Source organism: Lathamus discolor, chromosome 2, assembly GCF_037157495.1.
Source record: "Lathamus discolor isolate bLatDis1 chromosome 2, bLatDis1.hap1, whole genome shotgun sequence".
In the NCBI taxonomy this organism is placed as follows: domain Eukaryota; kingdom Metazoa; phylum Chordata; class Aves; order Psittaciformes; family Psittacidae; genus Lathamus; species Lathamus discolor.
In genome coordinates, this window is record NC_088885.1 from 9,366,423 (window position 1) to 9,389,854 (window position 23,432).

Here is a 23,432-nt window from a genome sequence, read left to right on the forward strand (position 1 = left end):
AAGGTGACTGTAATAAAGGATCAAGCTTGCTGTATTGTGGCTTGTACCTCTGACAAACAGAAGAGTATTACTGTCTGGTAGGGACTGCAGAACTTCAGCCAGTGATGAGGTGTTTCATGAACTCTGAACTAAAACCCCAATTCAGACATGTCTTAGTTACCTTGAAGGGGTACCAACAGGCAATCTACACGTGGTAGCAGCGAATCAATTTTTTACTTTTGTAATTTTTTTTTATTATACATTTTTGTCCCTTTTGCTTTTGTGTTTCCTCTAGTTACGTTAGTACAAATCATGAAACAAATACTACAAGCTAAAATGTTTGTAGTATGTACTCCCTCTCATCCTTTATGTACAGCACCATAGCCTAATGGCATGTACGCCCTTTAAGATGCCCATTAGCTTTGTGAATAGCACAAAACAAATATTACCTTATGCTCCAGACAGGATAACATCTAAAGGCATTAACTCCACAAGAACTTGGCCAGATTTTCAAGTATGGGTAATTAATAACCTACAAACCCTTACAACAGCAGCTTTCACCTGCTGGCCTACTATTGCTGTACCCTGGAGATGAGGCTTTGGAGAAATAATCATCAGCCAGTTCCATTCAGGCATTCACCCCTCTCCTGAGATTCACAAAAGGGTGATGAAGTACATGTTTGTGTGCTTTTTAATGTGACCAGCAGACACTCCATGGTGACCACAAAGAGTATCTGAAAGACAGGGAAAAAAACAGCCTAGGTGGTTTTTGAAGCAGGAGTGACCTGAAGTGGATGTTTTCAAACTGTGAATCTCCTTCAGACCTGTTGTGTGTCAGGTATGTTGCACTTTAATCAGGATTTGGAAAGAGTAGAAACAAAAACGTGGGTAGAAAAAAGAAGAATGGGTTACTGGCCTTGCCTAAAATTCAGAGGTAGCAGAGAACTTGCCAAGGAAATGCACACCCTTGCACACTTGCTATAGCACACAAATCCCATTTATAAATATTGCAGCAGAGGAAGGTACAAATGTAATCATTTGTGATTTCAATAATTTATATCAGTACGCAATTCATGAATTCAGTGTTTGCACATTTGGAGAATGCTACAGTTGAAGAGGATCTACTGGGAATGCAAGAGATGAGTAAGTAATGGCTTCCATGTCTTTTCAGCACCTTAGAAGAGTAAGACAGCTACAAAACACAAAGATCCAGGTAATTCCTGACATTAAAACTGCTGCCAAATACATGAGTGAATGCAAGTCATAAAGCAAGAAAAAGATTACCCATGAACCGGAGTGTTGAAAACTGTGTAAACACTGAATTTGTAGCTCTTAAGTCTGCAGATACATCTTCCTATACACAAAAGCAACTCCATTCAAAGATACCAGCAGCTCACTTTCCTTTGATTTTAGTACTGTAGTACATATGCGTGTGTGTATATTTGTTGGGTGCATAAAATACTAATCTATCTCCTCAATAGATTCAGTTTCCAAAGCAATGTATATCAAAATGCCATGTGATACGTAGTCCACTGCAAAACCTTCCAAGGACTCAAAATAGTTTTGGGGCAATAGGACTTCACCAGTGGATATAGTGACCAGTAACTAGGAGAGTGGGGAAAGTGCATCATTATCACTTTGAAAATCTGACTCCGAGGTGTATAAGGCTCTTGATAGCTTTGGGAGATAGCAATGTCAGTAGCAAGAGACGTTGCTTCTGTTGGGTTCTTTTTTAACTATTTTATTTCCATGTTCCAAAATTAGGGATGTTGGGGTGTGTTTTGATGGGAAGCAGGGCAGAGTCTCTTCTGCTGGCAGCCCAGGGTGTCATCTGTCACGCTCGGTGGCAAGAGAGCTTTCTTTTCTCAACATGAAATGCAGTTGTTGCCAGAGGTAGGAACTTGGGCTTGGCTCAGATTTATTTATGTTATTTTTGTCATGGAAAAATGAACAATTCAGGCAAGTATCTTCAACAGAAAACTGATGACCAGATGAGAAACAACAGTTGAAACAAGGCAGGGGGATCAGAGTGGTTTAGGTTTCTTTTGAAGTAAGATCTGATTACATTTTTCTAGCTGTCACAATTATTGATGGTTTAATTTGTAAGTCTTTTTGTGCCAACCTAATTTTCATTGATGACATGAAAATTTTATGACTCAAAAATTACTTTTCATTTTATAGGTGATTTTAAAGAGAATTTTAAAAATAAAACTTCAAAGCTCCTGTTAAACTGAGTAATTCCTGCCTCAACTGTAACTAGTGTTTATATTCATACGTTGATGTAGACACCGCAACCACTTTCAATGCAACCAGATAATTCTGGCTCCTTTGATTTGTTATTGGTATATTGCCACAGTCACCGAACAGGAGAGGTGATGCAGTTGTAAAACCCCACCACCGTGCTTATTTTTGGAGTCGTCACAAATGGTAGCGCAACAGCAGATGGGAAATCTTCAGGAAGTTCTCATACAAATGTAGCTTGAACTGCTTAATGAGAAATGGAAGTCTCCTGCTGAATGTGTTTTCAGTTCTTCTTTTAATACAGGGTAAGAAAAGTCCCAAGAATTATTTATAGTTTGGTTCTGAAAGTGTCATTCCAAAACACAGCATCACAAGGAGGGGCTCTACTTTATGTATGTTTTTCCCTCCAAAAAGGTAAACTATTCATCTGAGCCATCAAGGAGACAGAATCCGAATGATTAAAGCATCTTCTCGCAGGGCAAAAATAATTGGCAGTTGCATTTTTTTGCTTGATACAGCTCTGCCCTAAAAATTGACAAGAAAAATCCTGTTAGGATGTGTTGTTGAGAGTCGTGTTTTATAATGCAGACACTATAAATTACAAAGAAATCAAATGAAGATGCTAGCCATGTCCTTATCCAGATAAGCTGTGCTCTCATGATTAATCATGTCACCAGAAACCCATGTAGTCTATAACTGCTTGTCTTATTTATCTGTTTACTGGGCTATCAGATGTTCCTATTTTATTAAGTGCTTGCTTTCTACTGAGAAGGTACTTAACATTTTGCATCACTGTGGGCTTTTTCCAGGGCTCCAAGCTCCACAGCTTGGTAGCCCCATTTAGTTTCTGCTGTCCTTCAGGCAACACCGTCTGTCAGCAGCTCTTCAGTTCCCACATCAGGGCCTTGTCACCTGTGAGGACAAAGTTCTGATTAGAAGGCCTTCATTAGGTCTAGGGTGAGGTGCCCCTGCCCATGGCAGGGGGTTGGAACTGGGTGAGCCGAAGGTCCTTTCCAACCCAAACCATTCTGTGATTAGGGGCTGTACTTTTTTCAGTATCCAAGTTATTTGTAGGAGCTGTCCATAAGGAGCTGTCCATTTAGACGTTCTCTAAAATCTAAATGTCCCCTTTCTCCCTGTAGCACCTAGCACATGCCAACTAAGTGACAGCGTGAGGATGTCCCTACCTCAGGGGAGACATTTCTCTTTTGAAAAGAAGGTTTCTGAGAGCAGTTCAATGTATTTTCCTTCAGGGTACGGTACTTCCCAGAGGCAAGTTCACAGTCTAAGCCCTAGGCTTGCTCTGTAGTCAACGAAGGATTTCCAGAGGGCAGATCTGAGCCACAGCTAGGCTTACTTGTCCTCTGGAAATGCCTCTGTGTTTCTCCCCACTGTAGTAAGAGCCTAAGGTGATCAAAGTTACCACAGAGGAGCAAAGAAGTGGAGCAACCAAAAGGGTTTAGTTTGGCAGGAGAGCTGCAAGACGGGGGCAGCAGCTTCTGATCAGACTTGTCATAAAGTGACAGGAACTTGAATTGTTCTGATTGTTAAAGGAGAGGAAAGCAGAGAAATTTGCAGCTGGAAATGACTTTTTAGAAACATTACTGAACATTAAAAAATGTGACTTGAAGGACAAACAGGGCAGACCGCATCCTGTGTCCCTACCCTTTGTTCTTCCAGGTCACAAATGATTAGTCTCTAATTTCTGTGCGTGGTCCTGGCAGCTGACATTTTCAGAGGGAAAATTGCCAGTTTGTCAGGAAGGAAAAGGGAAGTTGGGAATGAAAAAGGTGAAGCCAGAAATACTATCGAGTTCCAAGAGGTATGGAAAGTGAGTAAGCAGGAGAGGAAGAGTCAAAAGAGCAGAAGAGGATTTTGATATGATTAAATTAATTTGATGACATTTCACCAAATTAATTTGCTTTTGAAGCATTAATATGCATAAGATGCATGTTATGTGTGTGCACATAACTAGGATACAATGCATAGGGTGCACGATATGTATATGCACATAAAAAGGATAAAATCAAGGAAAACAAAATCTGTCACCTCCCAAGGCTGTATTAGTTGTGCATTAACTTTTTTTTAGCAAGACAACTTATTCTTAAAAACTCCCATTGATGAAGGATCCCCACTCTTGCCTGGCAGTGTATTACACTGTTTAGCCATCATTATTTGTTTTCCTAATAGCTACTACAAATCTTACTTGCTGCAGTTTAAATCCATTGTTTCTTGTCCTATTCATTGTGGAGAGGGAGAAGCAGGACATGCTTCTCCTGTTTGCAACAGTCCGCTACATATTTAAATAGTTATCCTGCTAACTCTAAGCTTTCTTTGCTCTAGCCTTTGCACTCTTCACTTACCACATATATTTCCTAGGCTGTTGTTACACCCAGCTGTTTTCCATATTTATTAACAAATGTACTTAAAACTGCCCAGAAAAGTCTAGTCAAGACCATCTATCTCAGTTTATGAATGATGTGAATATATGTCCATATGCTGACAGGCAGCACTCCTATTTGCATGTCCCAGGGTGATGCCTACCTTATTTGTAATGGGAGACCATTATTAATCCACCTTTTTAAAGTCTACTCTAATATCCTGATATTTTTTCCATAGTTAAGCATATAACTTCCTGTCTTACGGGTGAAACTGTTCAACTGTTACAGATACAGTTGAAGATACTGTACAGAAGTACTGTAGCTTGTACTTCTTGTCATATAAGTGCCTTAGGGGTCTTCTTGACTAATTCTGTCCCAATCTCTAGTGTGCTTGCAGCTTACATCCACCTGGAGCTCACCAGAAAATGTAATAACCATGTTCTTTGTTTTGTCATTCTTGGCACCCCTGCAAACAGTGACTGGGCCCGGGACAAACCACTGTAATATCCCTTAATACAGTTACATCAATAGCCAGCCATTATAATTGTGTTCAGACTATCCTTTTCCAAACACTTGTGTGCCCACTTTTGAGTGGTTCCATCAGGAAGAAATGATGCATCTTACACAACTTTTTCCAGTATGCCCAGTTCAGCCTCAGCTTTTGTTTTTGGCTGCACTTTATAATGAACCCCAGTATTTGTACTGCTGCCTTCTATCTTCCTGGCCGGCTGAATAAGGGCCTGATTATTTTCCAACAACTTTTGTAATTATCCTTGAAGGACTAAATTGCTATCTGTTATGTACAGTCCATCTGTCATTATGATAACTGTTCCTCTCCTCATAATATTTCCATGTGGGCTTTAATTGGCAAGCTTTTGTAGCTTGGCAAAGATTTAATGAACTTTGTCTCTACTCTGAAGAACAAATCTCAAAGGCAGGAACACTAACAAGTATAGCTGCTACTCACCCAAGATAAAGGTGTCTCCCTCATAACATGCTCTGGGTTTATGGTTAGAAATCTCTTTACCGATGCATGACATTGCAAAACTAGGCAAACCTGACTTTTCTAGCATATGCTTTTCTACACAGCCACCTTTATTTGGATAAAAAAGGCTGTGGAGAGCTCTCACAAGACAACTTCACAGCCTTTGCTATACAAACCCTGTGGAACTCCAGGGTGTGTTGTTTCAGGTTGCTGGCTGGACTGAAGGTTGCTGCTTATGATGTTAAGATGGCTCTGCTGTGCCTGCTCCCACCTTGGAATAAAGTCACTTCCCTCAGAAAATACACTGCGAAGATTCCATTGAGAACAGTTTAGAAGAAAAATGCCTGCAAGTGTATTAAAGCATAAATCTTTTGCTAGCGCCTTATAACAAAGGTCTGTTAGGCCAGTATCTTGGATTTAAAATCTCAAGTAGGTTGAAGGTAATTATGATCACGTATACGCAGCACTGTACATCGTGGCTCATATAATTAGTAGTCTTCTTTCTCCCCAGACTAATCAGAATGTAACAAATCCTTACAGACTGCAACACCTTCCACTTTGATTCGTCAAAGTGTTAATTAAGTTTCCAAGGCCTCTCGGAATGTCCTTTTGTGGTTTTGTTTGTTTGTTGGGAAGGGGGAGATATTGTCTGTTTGTGGTTTGGTTTTGATTTTTTGTAGAGGCCAGAAGCTCTGGCCAGAACTGTTGTGTGGCTTTAGGTGGGAACTTCAGATGAAAGAACTCTGGTGTTGCGATTGTTAATATCCAGCTAAACCCATCAGAGTGCATTTCCTTTTTCTGAAGTAGTAGCATTGCATTAATTTGATTTCTAGTTAACTGTAGCAGTGGAAGTGGTAAAAATAGATTATTTCTTAAAGTATGGGAGAGTTTTCATTTTAGAGACCATTTAGGCATTGCTTATTTAGCAATCCATAATTTGTTATTTGCATCTATCTCTATGCTCTGCAGAAGAATTAACGCTCTGCCTTGAAGCGTACTTCAGATTTAGGTGATGATAATGGTTCAGGACTATAAGGGCTCTCCTCATTCTGAGTCAGGGATGAAAAACAGAATACAGTAGAGAATATATACTGTTGTAAGCACCAGCTCTTTGATAAGGTATAGAAGAGGGATTATGGCTGTTAGGCACTTCTACTGTCACTTTTGAAAAATGCAACATTATTATTCCTTATGGCCAGGGACTTCAGATCTAATAACTTTATTCTGCATGCAGTTAATCTAATTTTCGCCATTTTTTTATCTAATACTTTGGTTTGTTGCTTTTGTTTCTTTACATCTAATACTTGTAGCAAAGTAACTCTGCGTATCTTCCGGATGTGGCTTTCTTTTAATGGTAAATATAATAACATGTAGGCAAGTTATCAGTCCTTTTCAAGGTACTGGAATATTTTGCATGTAGAACATTCAGTGTGAGAGATCCTTACTCGCTAAAGTTCAGCTGGTGCTTAGCAAAGCTCTCAGCGTTTGCTGTTCTTCTGCACCAAGGGAGATGCGTTTTGAAGAGAGGTAGTTGACTGGGGACTTGGTGGAACTGTTGGCATGGATTTGGATGAGAAGGTTTACCAGTTTTAACAAATTCCAAATTGCTGTATGCTTTCTTGCTCCCGCTATTCTCATGGTAACAGAGAACTCTGACTCATGATGCTGATCTGAGGGCCTGCCAATTATTTTAAGTGTGAAAGGACGGACTAGATCGACTCCTTTCTCATTTTTCTCTTTTTTCCTGCCAAAGGTACAGATTTTTTTCTCTGTTTATTTACTTTTTTGACTTCCTTCTTGAAGAACTGGCCTTAATTTCTCTCAGAAGTAATCACTCTTTCAGAAATGCCGCTTGCACCATCTCTTCCTGCATCAGCCGCTCCCTAGGTTTGGAAACCCAGGAAGCCTGGCTTTGAAAACACTGGATAAGTAACTTCAAATTCCTTACGAACAAAGGAAAAAAAAAAAGTCATTGGATTTTGGAAATTCATACACAAAGCTCTTTTTGAAACTATTTGTCTTTCTCCTTGATGAGGAGAAGGGAGCTATGGTGGTTGCTGGGAGAAGAGGTGGTGCAATAAAGCTGGACACAAATGATTAACAGAGGCAAAGCAGAAGACTGAGAGAAGTTATTTATATTAAATAGGTTGTTGAAAGTCCTTTAACACATATATTTGTTTCTTTCTTTAAGCTGTTAGTATTTTATCTAAAGCTCTTAACAATTCATTAACTCACGAGCACAGACAAGTTGCTGGGTCTCCAGCTGAGCACCCAAGTAGGAGGTTTCAGTGTTACTGCACCAGCCAGGCCATCTTCTGAATCAAACTTCGAGTACAGGCCTCAGGAAGGGTTTGAATTCAGTTTGGTTACTGCTGGAAATTGAAAGTTGACTAAACAGAACTTGTTTTAAATAATGACTGAGCTTAGAATCTGGTTCATGAGCTGCTCACTATAAACTAAACAGGTTTTAAAAGATATTAGGAGGAGGATTAATACCTTCCCAATAGTCTTTGGCAATGGCATTAGCATTTGTAAGTAAACACTAATAAAATTCCAAATTTAAGCCCACTTTTCATCACTGTGTGGACACCACTTGCTGATGAGAAGTCACTGTGGAAATGAATAATAAGGAGGAGCTGCCAAAATTTGTCTTCATTTGAATGGTGCCATGGTCCAATTTACACAGCTTCAGTAGTGGGAGACAAATGAGCAGTGATTATCATTTATTCTCAGGAGCAATGGTGGTATGAATGGCTCTATCCAAAATAATCAGAGTGTTGGCTATAAGCCAAAGCAAAGGGAAGAGCAACACATGGTGGTGTACAGATTTGGACAGTTGTATATCTTCTGACTGTGGAAAAATCTAAAGTGAATGGATGGGAAGGAGGGCAGAAGGGCAAAAGATGTTCTATCTGTAAATCTGTAAATCGATGGGTCCGGATGGAATGCACCCGCGGGTGCTGAGGGAGCTGGCGGAGGTCATTGCTAGGCCACTTTCCATCATCTTTGGTAAGTCGTGGGAAACGGGCGAGGTGCCTGAGGATTGGCGGATGGCAAAGGTCACACCAATCTATAAGAAGGGCAAGAAGGAGGACCCGGGTAATTATAGACCGGTCAGCCTTACCTCCATCCCTGGAAAGATGATGGAACAACTTATTCTTGACTCCATCACTAGGCATATCAAGGATGAGGGGGTCATTAAGAACAGCCAACATGGTTTTATGAGGGGGAAGTCATGTATGACCAACCTTATAGCCTTCTATGAGGAAGTGACTAGGTGGAGGGATGATGGTAGAGCGGTAGATGTAGTTTTTCTTGATTTCAGTAAGGCATTTGATACTGTCTCCCACAGCATCCTCATAGATAAGCTAAGGAAGTGTGGGCTTGACGATCAAGTAGTGAGGTGGATCGAGAACTGGTTGAAAGGAAGAAGGCAGAGAGTTGTGGTCAATGGCGCAGAATCTAGCTGGAGGTCTGTGACTAGTGGAGTTCCTCAGGGGTCGGTGCTGGGACCGGTGCTGTTTAATATTTTCATCAATGACCTGGATGAGGGAACTGAGTGCACCATCAGCAAGTTCGCTGATGACACAAAACTGGGAGGAGTGGCTGACACACCAGAGGACTGTGCTGCCATTCAGCGAGACCTGGACAGGCTGGAGAGTTGGGCGGGGAGAAACTTGATGAAATTTAACAAGGGCAAGTGTAGAGTCTTGCATCTGGGGAAGAACAACCCCATGTACCAGTACAGGTTGGGGGGTGACCTGCTGGAAAGTAGTGAAGGGGAAAGGGACCTGGGGGTCCTGGTGGATAGGAGGATGACCATGAGCCAGCAATGTGCTCTTGTGGCCAAGAAGGCAAATGGCATCTTAGGGTGCATTAGAAAGGGAGTGGTTAGTAGGTCAAGAGAGGTTCTCCTCCCCCTCTACTCAGCCTTGGTGAGGCCGCATCTGGAATATTGCGTCCAGTTCTGGGCCCCTCTGTTCAAGAAGGACAGGGAATTGCTTGAAGGAGTCCAGAGCAGAGCCACAAAGATGATTAAGGGAGTGGAACATCTCCCTTATGAGGAGAGGCTGAGGGAGCTGGGTCTCTTTAGCTTGCAGAAGAGGAGACTGAGGGGTGACCTCATCAATGTTTACAAATATGTAAAGGGTAGGTGTCAGGATGATGGAGCTAGGCTTTTTTCAGTGATATCCAGTGATAGGACAAGGGGCAATGGGTGTAAACTGGAGCATAGGAAGTTCCACGTTAACATCAGGAAGAACTTCTTTACTGTAAGAGTGACAGAGCACTGGAACAGGTTGCCCAGGGGGGTTGTGGAGTCTCCTACACTGGAGATATTCAAGGCCCGCCTGGACAAGTTCCTGTGTGATGTACTGTAGGTTACCCTGCTCTTGCAGGGGGGTTGGACTAGATGATCTTTTTAGGTCCCTTCCAACCCTTGGGATTCTGTAATACTGTCATTTGAGAAGACGAATAGCTGTGAGATCAGACTTCCTAGTGCATGTATCTTTAAAACAAAACAAAAAAAAAAGCCCCAATATTCTGTTTCCTGTATGCATTTCTTCTGTAGTCAGCAGGATTACACAGTGCTTTCCAGCCTTTTCTCCACATGAATCAAACACCCCCAGTCCTCGACTAAGTGGGAGGACTATCCACCAATCATGTCCTGCTCATTTGATTTCTAAAGTAGGAGTTAAAACATAAAAGTTTGTGTGAGAATATGAAATGCTTCAACCCACTTTTTTCCTAGTTAGTTGTCTTTCTCTCTTTCTAACTTACCTGTTCACTTTAGATAATGGGATTGGTGCTTAGAAGGTGTCTTGGAGCTCCTGCTGGATAGGCAAAGAAATGTTTTCTGCTCCTGCAGCGCTGGTAGAGTTCCTGCTGCATGGTACTGCTAATACTTGCCCTACATACATTCTGATTTTTCTTCTCATCATCAGACACCCAAAAAGAAAGGCAATACTGTGCTCTCAGTTGGAAGATCAGGAGTGAAAGGACTGAGATCTAAGTTCTTCGGGAAAGGCTGCAGGTCCCACTGGATTGACAGCTATTGCACCCTTTTTTGTCAGTTGAGGTGGACTCATTTGGAGGCTTGGTTTCTTTTTAACTACTGAAAGACGTGGGCAAAACAGCATCAGATTTATTATGCAGTAATCCAGTACAAGAGTTGTCAGTGCCCTATTATGATGGAGCTCTTTACTTACTGTATTTTGTGTTTTGCACATTGCAGCCCTCTACGAGCTGCCTTCCATCATCAGAGCTCTTTTGAGGATCTTAATTTGTGTAACCACTATAGGAAAGGCTCTGAGCAAATTTTATCCAGCCTGAGGCGCTACACATTAAACAGTCTTGTGAACCCTGGAACTAATGAAACCAGATCTTCTACTTCATTAAGCTGACAGTTTATTGAAGTTCTCATTACTATTGTTCATTTTTTGTTAGTCTGTTAGATTTGTTATGTTCATCCCTCTATAGAGTTGCAGATGAGGTCACTGAAGGGAGCTGTGTTTGCAATAGAAAAGAAATGGGGAAAAAAAGAATAAGAGAGGCAAATTATGAGGTACTTTCTTTGTTTTTAAAATCAAAGTCAGTTGTAACAAGAGGCAGACTTCCTGAGCATCCTTCCTGCTGCATTGCAGAGATAATGTGAATGACAGCCATTGTGATATCACCTTGGGGAACAGCTCCAAACAGCCATTCTTTAACAGCCGTCTTATCTTCATCCTGGCTGATTTATACATTAATTAATTATATATGGCATAAATTGTAGCCCGGTAAAAATGATATGAGCCATTTCAGGACAGGGAACATGATATTTTGCCACCACTAATAAGAGGCTACAGCTTTATGTCAACCTGACAATACAGAGTCTCAGGATTGACGGGGTTTGTCTTGGCCTGAGCTTGTACTTGGTTAACACCTTCCAGCAGCCACCTGACTGGTGCCTAAGATGGACAGGCTTTAGCTCAGTGAGTCTCATGGTCAGAAAAGCACAGACAGACCCCACTGTTCCTGTATACTCAACAGCAGTGCTTTGATTAAGCGAGGCTGTTGTGCAGCTTTCAAAGTTTGGCTGGGATGTGATGAAGAGGAATGAGATTGGGATGAGAAAATTAACATTTAGTCCCAAGTAGACCCAAGACTGAAGAAGGAGGAAAACCCTGCCATTAAGGTCCTCCCAGCAAGGACTTCAGAATGACAGTGTGTTGTAACTCTACCGCCACCAGCATGAGATAAGGGAGACTGAAATAGTCAACCTTAGGACCTTAATGCTGCACCAAAACAGTGAACCTAACACCAGAGAACAGGATTGGTATTGACTGTTTTGTCTGAAAAATGTAACTGCACCATCAATGAAGTTTTTCTCTGTTATTGAGATAATTAGGGACCGCTGGACAGCTAAAAGAGTAACAACGAATTCTTAGCGCAATGGATAGTATGTTTACTTTTGCCCATAAGAAGATATTGATGCTAACAAAATAACCCAACAGTAAATTTGGTGCTGAATTAACACAGCTGCATTTGCACTTACGGTACCAAACCTGGAAGTTCTTTTGTTTGATGGTACATGCCAATATGGTAAAGAGACCAGTCTTGCAACATATCTTGACTAAGTGCTGAAGCAGTTCTAATTCCTTCTAGTTAGTTAAAACATGCTCTGGTTCTAACAAGCTGCACCATAAAGCTTAGTGCCTTGCTCTCCAATTAGCAAAAGCCAGATATTATCCATATCAAAGGTAAACTTGTCTTTCCCTATTCCTTGATATTCCTCATCAAAGCTTTAATTTACGAGGCCTCTGCCTTTCAAACCCAAACTCGATTCTCCCTTACTTGAATGGGGTGCCAAAATCCTCATGTATAGGCAATGTGTGATGAGACATTGTAAATTCTTAATAAATGTTGCCTCCCATACTGTGAAATTTAGAAAGTGAGCTCTCCCAGGTGGATTCCTCAGTGGCTTACAACATATCAGTCTGAATTTGCCTTCCCTCGTCACGGCTTTTATCATGAAACTTGAAGAAACTTACCCGTTTCTCTGTCAACATTGATGGAAACTGAGCTGCAAATTCAGTGACTACCAGGGGCCCAAACTCTTATTTTCTCACCTTTCCACATGATTTCATGTGTACGGATCCTCATGATTTACTTCACAGAATCTTGAAAAGCATCTTTTCCTTTGCAAACCAGACTAAAACATCATTTTAACCTATGAAGAAATAGCACTGGGCTTGCTTCTTGTTCACATACTCTACAAATATGGTTTCTGAGTAATGACAGAGACTTTCTGAAGTGTTTTCTCTCTTGATTTGATTTGCTATTGAGTCAACATATTATGCTCTGATGGCAAGCTTGTATTCCAGTATACAGGATGCTTTTAAATTACCATAGGCACTAAAGAATGTAATGACTTATTATGGTTTGTTGTCTGCCTTTTGGTTGTGTGTGTGTTATTTACTATACTCATGATATTTACTTCTTCCTCACATCTGCCATGCTTTCATTGCCTTAATGGTCAGAGTAAATATTTTACGTTACAGTAGGAGTGGTAAAACATATTCCATAGTGAGAATGAAGTATATAACCCAATACTGTATCTTTACTCTCTAATTCTACAGAACTGAGGGGGTTTTAGTTTTGTTTCGGTCTTAAATCTCAGAGCATCACTGCTGAAGTAAAATTTACCTCTAATTAAAATTGGCCTACAAGCCTTATAAAATATTCTTGTGTAACCAATCCCTCTACTTGGGGCATACAAATCTAGTACATGATGAAATCAGTTTCTCTAATGATGCAGCTGGCAAAAACAAAAACATTATTCACAGCTAGCAACAATTTGAGAATGCTTTAACAGCCTCTCAACTTATTCTTTAACGCAGCTTTAAGGTCATTGCTCCAGTGATAGATATACCCTAAAATAACAGACATGGAGTAAAAGCCTGAGTATAACTGCATGAGAGAAATGGGGTGCAAGGGGACAGAAAGGATGCACCTTTTGTAATTGTCGCCTGCATTAAAATGATATTGAGCTGGGCCAGGAGTCATATCCCAGATTAAAGATCTTTAGGAAAGAGTTTCAGCAAGAGTCAGCAATTTCTTCCTCCCTGCAAAGTTAAGCTTTTCTTGGGATGCACCACTTGCAGTGTATAGCCTCAAGTGTAACACAGATTTATTTGGCTTAGCATCTTAAGTAGGGGATATTTGCAAGAGTATTCCCTTCTCCTCTTCTTGCCAAGGCAGGAAATAATATTAATCAGCTTTGCTAAAGTCATTTTGCTCCATTATTTCAGGTAGAAAGACCCATGGGAAGACAAGGTCAGAACTCAACAGAAGGGAATAAAAACTTAGGGGAGCACCAAGGAGGAAAAGAAAGGAATGAGGAAACAAATATTAAAACAAGAGAAAAAAAGAATAAAGGAAACACACAAGGTATAGAGATCCTGATCAGTGGTGATGTTCAGGTAAAGTATTAATTTTAAGCCTTTTAAAGCTTAAATACTTTGGAGCATTGGGCTAGAGGAATTGCCTAAATACCAAATTGCACTAGTTGAAATAAAAACTAACTGTCAGGTAGCATGTCCCAGTGCTAATTAAGCCAGTACAAATTGGTGTTTTAAAATATACTGATTTAAGACCTTGGTTACGTTTGTGAATTTATCCCTATCTACAGAACAGATTTCACAGGTGAAATTAACAAGCCAGGCAAAAGTACATGTCATGCTTCCACAAGAAGTGCTTTGGTTTACAAATGAACATGTGCTAACAGCAACCTACAACTAAGTTCATGGGAATTACACTATGGGTTGGTACTTCTGCTATTGCAAGGCTGTCAAAGCTTGCTATTAATCTTGGTTTTCCCTTCCTGTTTCTGTTCCACTGCCACTTTTGCTATACAGAGAAAGCACCCTTGAGCTCTGTGCTAGTAGCTTCACCCATCTCTTCCTTTTTTCCAGCTGTGCTGTCAACCTCCTGTCTGTCCTTTACGGTTCATAGGCAGAACCTTGGAATGTGAATAATAACAGTGCTTTAGTGATCTTTAGTGATTATACCCCCATGACTGGGCTGATACATATTGAATCTCAATTTGAAACATCTTCCTCATTGGTATTTGGATATCATAGTGAGAAACCTATTAGTAATGTCCCTGATAGAATATTCCTGCAGTGGAAGCCTGGGCATGAGTTGGCACTGTTGGGGAGGGAGTAACTTTAGCCATGGCCGAGGGAATTAAAACATCTGAAATGGTGTCAGGCAAATGTGACAGGTATTGTGGCATAGTCAGCACAGTTTCTTAAAGGGCAGGCAAGGAAGAGCAGAGGTTCTGCAGGGGTAGAAGTCTGCTGCATATTTCATCAAATGCATGAGCAGCCCAGCTGGATGTGGCAGTCTGTCTGAAAACGTAGGAGACTTTTTCTAAGGTGACAAAGTACCAAAGGATGAATGCAACCAACTACAGCAAAAATCTCATAGGTGCTAATCTGCATTTTAGGCACTTCAAAAATCTGACCTTAAGCCTTAAGCAACTGGCTATCTGCTTTCTCATGGAGTAGATACTCCCCTCCCCCCCCCCCCCCCAAAAAAAAAAAACCAAACCCTAACTTGGTAAGTTTGTTCAATTGTAAATGCATTTTTCTAGAAATTTCTGTGTCCATTTGTACATTGTGTACTGGGTCATAGAGAGCTTAATGAACAGAATCACTTTTTGGTTTAAATTTCAGACATTTTAAAGCGAATGCTGTATGTATAACGCCTTTGCACTTTCTTAGACTGCATATAGTCTTTATTAACATATTTAAGGTAGATGAAGGATCACAAATAACAAAACTGATGTCGATATTTTACATTTGATGTGCATACCACTTTAAAATTAAGCTCATTAAGGATAATAGAATGATCCATTGGCAGGCCTGCAGCTGCAGACCGAGAGGTGACAGGCTATTTGGTGAACAATTTACCGAGTGTCTCCCTCCCTCCTCCTTCTTAACCATGGGCATTGTAAGTTCATTCTATTAACCTTAATAGGTTTGCTTTCAAAGTGTTTTACTCTGAAGATTTAAACGTGAACTCTATCATATGTCAGCCTGCGGCTAACTTAAGCAACTAAACTAAAAGAAGACGCAATACTTTTATCTATGAGCATATTTGTATGTATGTCCACAAGTAGTAGCATCTAAAGCACATGAAGAGATGATGTACTGTGCCCTGCATGATGCTTTTCACTGTAGGTGTTTTGTTATTCCATAGGGTCTCCTCGGAATTTTTCTTTCGGTTAAAGAGGCATTACTGGCAGGCATCTCCAGCTAGCTGAGTGTCTTTGCATGCACTATTTGGAAAGGTTGTGCTCCAGAGAGAAGCTTGCTTTCCTCAAGTAGCAATTCCAGCAGATATGTGAGGGCTGCCCTCTGTCCCAGCAGGACATTCTTTTCTGTCCACCTTGGACGCAAAGACAGAATTAGCAAGCAATAACAGATTCAGCATTTGAGTTGAGGGCAGGCTCAGGCAGCTTTGTTCATACGAATGGGACAGAATAGCAGCCATTATCTTTTCTCTATTCCTGCTTTTTAGATGGCTCATCAGGCAGTGCTGCTGCCACTTCAATGGAACCTAACAAAGACACTGAAGCAGGCAGGTGTCTCCATGCCTCCATCGTTTTCATCCCAGAGATTCCTCAAAGTGGCTCCCATCACAGTGACACTATCCCTGACAGATTTAGGTCCTTGCAGGCCTCAACATTTCTGTCTTTGATGAGTTAGAGCAGTGGCTTGCAGAGGTCATTCTAGCTGTAATTGTCAGCTATCAATAGCCCCACTTTTCATCACCCTTGGGGTCATCACCACAGCGAATGCTATATGTGCCTTGGCGAAACGTAGCCCAGCCAAGACACCAGTGATTTGTGGGCAGGACCTAGACCTGTTCTTACCCTGAGATACTATTCACCTTCTGATCTCCACTACCTTAGGTTCATGTTGACTGCCCTGCTTGCTCAAGTGACTGCAGGTAAAGGTTGCCCTTTGCAGTTTTACAAGACCACTTCCTTCTCCTGGGACAGGGGTGAGAATCTGACAGACCACCATGTAAAGCTACTGCAACTTACTTTCTCTCACTCAGACCACAGTGGCATATGGACATGGCGAGAGATGCAGGAAAAGATTCCTCACACCTCAGCAGCCCGTGCCATCCCATCTGCTCTCACATCCAGTTCAAATGCACGATATTCACCTCCCGAATGCTGCCTCTTTGTGCCACCTACTGAGAGGGCTATGCTTGAGGAATAGCACAGTTAGCAAGGCTCAGGATAGAGACATCAAGAACTAAAAATCCATGTATTTTTTGGTGCTGTGGAATGCACTTATGTTAGACTGTGCTGAAGACATGGTCCTGAGAGGAAAATGTGGAGTGATTCTCCATATTGGCTGTCCCACACTGAGAAGACAATGAGGGTTCCAGACAAAATAAGACAGTCCTTCCAGGTAGAACAGAATGCAGCATCTCATTGGATTGTTCCTACTTAACTCTTCTTGTGCTGCCAGGACACCACAGTGAAGGCCACTCAGGAACTCCTAACCAGGTTGCTCAAACAGCTTGCCTAGCATCTTGGCCATCTGCATAGTCTCCTGACTCCACAAACTCAAGAATACAGTCATAGCTATTAGACTGCACAATCTCTGTTTAAGTTTGTCCATAGTGACTTGATAGCAGCTGATTAGATGAAAATTCTTTATTTCTAAAAGTTATCACTTCAATACACAATCCTCTTTCCAAAGTTTATCCTGCATTCATCTTCATGACAGAATACTGTTCATTAGCATAATAAATCTTCTTCTCAATTTGTATAGAATAGCTTGATAAACAAATGCCATCTGTCTATTCATTAGTAATACAGATTTATTTGTATTTGGCTGTTGATCTCAGGTTGATTTAAAAGTATGGGTATACTTCATTGATGCTGTTGTACAGATGAGGAAACAAAGGCGTAGAATGCTACAAACCAGATCTCTCCAAGATAAGTTAGTTCCTAAGCTGATCCACACTTGAGGATATAGATCTATGTGGTTTGATTCTCTCTACCCATGTCAGTAGTAGAGCATGTATTAAAACTCAGCTCTTCTGAATGCAGTGTCTTGCCTAGTGAGCCACAGGTTTATTCTACCATTATTTTCTTCTGCTTTACTGTGTGATCTGATACAATCCATAAGGTTTATCTCCAGTCTGCTGTACCGCGCTACAGAAACAGATTGTGCTTAATACTACTTTTCTTCTTTTTTTTTTCTCTTTTAATGTACTATCATCTCTTCAGGACTTGTTGAAACAAATGTGAAATTGGCTCTATGAACTGTTCCAGGACCTGGACTAGAAGAGTGTGTGTGTTAGATTCTGTCTGCCTATGTATAGTGGTGACTGTGTGTAGGTTTTTTGTTTGTTTGTCTTTTTTTTTTTCCCTGAATGATTGTACCTTTCAAATTGGTGGTTAAGTTTTAAGGAGGTTATGGGGACTTGAATTGTTGGCACAGGGGAATTGCAAGGATATAATGCCTATAATAAAGCATCCCATTTATCCACTGATGCCTGCATTTTTTTCAATTATAAAGTACTTAGGGATATTCAGACAGATAGCTGAGCTAGCTAAACATTCCTAACCTTATTATTCTGCACAAATACTGGAATAGGTACCAGAATGAACCATCCCAGCCTGTTACTTTTAACACTGGTTCATTTTAATATAAAGTTAGCCTGTGGAGAGAAGGAGAAAATATTCTTCATGTATACACACTGCATGAAGCCTGCCTGCTAGTCTTGTACAGGCTGTTCTAGTTCAGCAATAAAGTTGGAATAGCAGGAGGAACAAATACCCGTACTTTACAAGCAGCTTGTTTCAGAAGTCACCAAGAGGGACCTCTGAAGGTACTTGGGTAATTTTGAGTCTACCTACTTTCCAGTCAAAAGGCTTTCACATACATGTTGCCAGTTACTGAAATCTGCCACAGTTTTTGAACAGTACCAAAAGTACTTTTCAGTCAAGCACAGAGACAAGACTCCTGTTCTGGGTGAAGGATGGTGAAAGGGAACGGACAAAAAATAAACCATTTGATGATGTCTGGCATTACCAGACCAATTTGCCTTTGATCCAGGGAAGGGACATTATGCTGTGAATGCTAGAGACAGGTCCTATCATTTTGTTGGACAACGTCCTTAAATACCTCTAGACCTTGCAGTCCCAACTAGATTGGGCGACTTGAAAGAAGGAAAAAAGTTCTAAAAGCAACTAATGCTACGATAAGTTAGCCTCAGCTGTATACCTGACTATCGATCATCCTAAGGAAACACAGCAAACCCTGCAGGCTTTAGCTCTGTTGCATAAATCCCATTTAAATCCCCTTGCAATTCATGTTGACTTTTGTCTTCTTCCCTTGCCAAGTCTTAGATGTTCTGAGTAAATAAAAGCTGCTGCCCTGCTAATAACCCTTCAACTCTTCCCATCTGATCAGTTTTTGTTATGCTGAAGTGCAGTGCTAGTCAAGTCATAACTATGCTCTATAGAAGCTGCTTCTATATGAATGACTGCTTCTCTGAATAGTTTTCCTAAAGAAGAGGAAGCTATCTGGAATCTGATAAGAATAATTTTTACATATATAAATAGATATAAAATAATATATGTAAATGGCAGTTTCTGCATACATGGACTAGTCATCAAGTCTGTGCAAAATCAATGGTGAATATTATCAGGTGAGAGGCATGACTGGCTGGCTGGTTACCAGAGGAGGTTTAAAAAGCCTGAACACTCCCTCAACCTTTCCTGCAAATCATTGAGGAACCTGCTCTGTCAGACAGCCTCATCTGTCACTCAGGAACTACATCTGCTTGCCTGTTTATTTTCTCAGGGTTGAGGTCACCTGCCCTCCTTTTAGCTAATCAGAGGAGACAGCAGTAATCAAAGCACAAGATCAGTGCTCCTGGGATGTCTTCCTTGAATAGCCTCTCTGTACGTTCTTCTGCAGACCTTGCAAAGTGATGTAGACATATACATGCAGAGGAAAAGAACAGGAGTTTGGTTTGGTTTGAGGTCCAGCTAGAGGAAGGAAATGTTTCTGAATCTTATATGCTACCTGGAAAAACAGGCCTAATATTTAGTGAGGAATTTGTGTGACAGGAAAAAAGCTGTTGCTAGTTTATTAGATGGTAGCTCTTCATAGGGAAATTCAACTGATGTCCTATCACAGAAGTAAAGTGCAAAAGCAAATGAAAGTACTTCTTGAAAGAAGTACATCAGTCTCCTTACTGCTCATTGTCCTTAAGGGACTATGCGTAGGAGAGCATGCCAGGCTGGGTAGTTACTCATTTTGCCTTTCTGAAACTTCTTCCACTAGATACCTTTGTTAGGCTCTGCTAAACAGTATTAAATAGTTTCAGGCCCTGCCTTAGAGATCAGTGCATTTCAGCATCAACATAAGCTATTCCTGTGGAGATGACTCTTAAAAAGGGCTTTATACTGTGGATGAGAGGTTTGTACCTGAGAGACAGGGCAGTGAAAGAAAGCCAGAGATAAGGGAGAGAAAGCACATCTGACTTGTTTGCCCTTTGCCTAGTTGTGGAGTGGGCTGGCAGTTTGCCGTACCTTGCAGACCCTTGAGCATCTTGAAAGGATTTAAAGGATACCAGTGCCAGCCTCCTCTCTCAAGACTGACTTCTGTCTGTAATGCTATTGTTGTGATGAATCATGCATTGACATGATTAGCAGAGAACAGTGCAATTACTTTCTTGCAGCGGTGGCTGGTAAAGGACTGCCTGGAACTCCAGGCCTGGCAGAGATGGAAAAAACATCTTGTCAGATACGAAGAGAGCGGAGATATGGAAATTATTGCGTTTACAGAAAAAACAGTATGTTAAAAGGAGCAAAGGAGAAGAGGAGGAAGGCTTGTAAATGAACACTATCCAGTAATGGGGCCCTGACTTGGATGGATCTTCCCCCTGCATGGATATGGCTGTTCCCATGCCTAAGAAGCCACTCCTGCTTATCAGCAAGTACTTATACCAGATGGTACCCCCCATGAACAAATAAAACCAGGAAATCAGAGACACTGACAGATACTGAAGAAAAATAAGCTATCCTGGAGAAGGTTTAATAGTTTTACTCAGTACTAGGAAAGTGCCTGGCAAAATTGAAAAAATAAAATAAAAATAGAGACAGTATGGAAGAGGAGACAGCTAAGAGGAGAGCACAAACCAGCTGCATGGCAGCCCCCTTATGGCCTCTTCTTGGGAGGGAGGGCAAGCTGCTGCTTCCTGATGCAGGTTAACCTGCTTAAAGAATGATGCTGGGATGATATCAAAGTCCCGAATAGTGTCTGAAATTCAAGTTCTCAGTGGAGAGGGAAGAGTGAAACAAAACACTTGTGATTTCTGTAGTGTAAATGACAGTTACCTCTTGATGTCCTCAATATATTTTCCTCTAATTTCTCTCATTGTCAAGACATGAATGCTTCCAATGCTTCTGAATTTGTCAGTCTTTGTAGACCAAAGCTGCTTTTAAAGCATAATATCTTATATGTAGTAGGACACCTTACCCAAGAGGGCCAAAGCAAAGGCCTAGTGCTTGCACCATTCAGACCCAAGATGCATCTACAGCCACTGCAGGCTTTCGGTATCATGCAGGACAAACATGGCCCATCCTGACCCCACACTGGAGTCACTTAAATTCTGTCAATCTGAGTGTGAATCCCTGAGTGTGGACAGAGTAGCAGGCTGACGTGTTGGTCCCTCTTCCCTCCCAGTTGACTGGAAATATTAATTGACTATCACAGAACTACAGAGTCAACTGGGTTGGAAAAGGTCTTGAAGATTGAGTTCAACTGGTCCCCCAGCACTGCCAAGTCCAGCACTAAACCAGATCACTAAAAGCCTCATCTACATCTTTTTTGAACACTTCCAGGGACAGTGATTCCACCACTGCCCTGGGCAGCCTGTTCCACTGCCTGAGCACCCTTTGGGGAAGACTTTTCTCCTAATATCCTAGTCTAAACTTCCCCTACTGCAGCTTGAGGCCGTTTCCTTTTGTCCTATCATTCATCACTTGGGAGCACAGACCAGCCCTCTCTTGGCTCCATCCTCCTGTCAGGCACCTGTAGATAGGGGTAAGGTCCCCCCTGAGCCTTCTCTTCTGCAGACTAACCCCCCCCCCCCCCGGTCCCTCAGCTGTTCCCTATCACACTTGTGCTCCAGGCCCTGCACCAGCGCTGTTGCCCTTCTCTGGCCCCGCTCCAGCACCTCAATGTCTCTCTTGTAGTGAGGGACCCAGAACTGAGCACAGGATTCGAGGTGCGGCCTCACCAGCGCCCAGCACGGAACAGTCACTGCCCTGGCCTTGCAGGCCACACTACTGCTGACACAGACCAGGGTGCTGTTGGCTTCTTGGCAGCCTGGACACAAGCTGCTCATGCTCAGCTCTGTCAGTCATCACCCGCGGGTCCTTTTCTACCCCAGTGTCATCTTCCAAGCACCTCTAAACCGAGAGCTCACCCTCCCGTCTTGTCCCACCCCAGGGGGCCTCGCTGAAGCACCCGCTCGGCGCCGCGCCGCGGGGGGACCGGAGCCGCGGCCTCTGCTGCCCTCTGCTGTGGGGCCGGGCTGGCGAGCAGCCTGCGGGGCCCGTGCGAGGCGGGCTGCGCGCTCCGCGGCGCGGGGAACCGCGCTGGGTACGCTCGTTTTGGTTTCGGTTTCAACGGACCGAGAGCGATCAACCACTTTCGTACTGAGCGAGCCGTTCGTCACCGGCTCTCAAAGCAGGGCACTTCCAGCGCCGACACTGACGTGCGGGTACTTTTATTGATGGTGCCCATCACTCCGCACTACGTAACCCCTCCGCGCTCTCAATGTTCACTAAAAGGGAACTCAACGCCGCCCCTCTTTCAGAAGGCGAAGAAGCGAGCACACCACCGTCCGCCTCGCGTTGTACCTGCCCTTCACGTCCCACTAAACGCAGCCGCGCCGAGCCGGCATTGCTCCGCTGCCGGAAGCGGCCCCGAGGGCCGGCGAGAGCCGCAGCCCCAGGACGTAGCGGTGAGGGCCCGCCCCGCGGACGGCAGGGCAGAGCCTCCCCTGTCCCTCCCCTGGACGCCCGCACTGCCCGGGACGGGCCCGCTCCCGCTCAGCACAGGCCGCGGCTGCCGCCGCCACTCAGCCGCTGCCCGTGCCCCGCCCTCCCGCCGCTGAATCAATCGCCGAGCCACGGATCGCGACGCCGATCGGCTCTCTCGTCTTGCCTTCCACCTCCACACGCACCGCCCCGGGCGCGTGGCCGCAGGTGCCCGCCGGGAGGAGCGGCTCCTTAGGGAAGAAGGGACGGGGCCACCGCTCATCCCCGCCCGCCCGTCTGTCTGTCCGTCTGTCTGTCCGTGTGTGTGTGTCCGTCCCTCATCTGCCCCGTTCCCGCAGCGCTGGCTCAGGGCTCTCCCCCTCCGCGAGCCGGGCGGACATGGAGCGCGCGCTCGCGCCGCTGGACTGCCTCCTGCCCGCCGGTACGGTACCTCACACCGCCAGCCGCCCGCCCTCCCTCAGGGCACCGGGGGAAGGAACGGGAGGGCGGAGTGAGGCGGGGCGGCCCCAGCGCTGTGCTGGGGGCCCCCGGTGGCGCTGCCGAGGTGCAAACACGCCCGCCCCCGTCGCCTGTGCGTGCTGGGTTCGGAGCGCGCCGCTACGAGCGGTGTGGCGCTGTGCCTGCGCACTCGCGGACTCTCCGTAAGGGGCCGCCCGCCGGGCCGGGCCCCGCTCTGCCGCGCGTGGTCCGGTTCGTGTTTCGCACACCGGATTGTGAGCACTTAACCCCCTCTTGCTTCACACTGGTATTTGAA

At 43.3% G+C, this 23,432-nt stretch overlaps 1 protein-coding gene and 2 long non-coding RNA genes across 4 annotated transcripts in view; 2 read left to right on the plus strand and 1 right to left on the minus strand.

The window, feature by feature from the left end:
* Positions 1-18,125, plus strand: part of LOC136007649 (uncharacterized) — a 103,769-nt gene extending 85,644 nt beyond the window's left edge. Inside the window, exons 3-4 of the long non-coding RNA XR_010609786.1 lie at positions 13,878-14,048; positions 16,153-18,125. This is a non-coding gene — a long non-coding RNA (uncharacterized LOC136007649). The remainder of the gene's footprint in view (positions 1-13,877; positions 14,049-16,152) is intronic.
* On the minus strand, positions 819-23,367 carry LOC136007650 (uncharacterized). Its single transcript, XR_010609788.1, has 3 exons — positions 22,538-23,367; positions 3,002-3,132; positions 819-2,745 (listed from the first exon to the last, which is right to left on the minus strand). It is a non-coding gene; the product is annotated as an uncharacterized LOC136007650 (long non-coding RNA).
* TPK1 (thiamin pyrophosphokinase 1) overlaps positions 22,652-23,432 on the plus strand; it is a 285,344-nt gene continuing 284,563 nt past the window's right edge. For both annotated transcript variants that reach the window (XM_065665656.1, XM_065665659.1), the window contains exon 1: positions 22,652-23,099. In XM_065665656.1, coding sequence (XP_065521728.1) covers positions 23,057-23,099 — 43 coding nt within the window. In that variant the 5' untranslated portion in view covers positions 22,652-23,056. The remainder of the gene's footprint in view (positions 23,100-23,432) is intronic.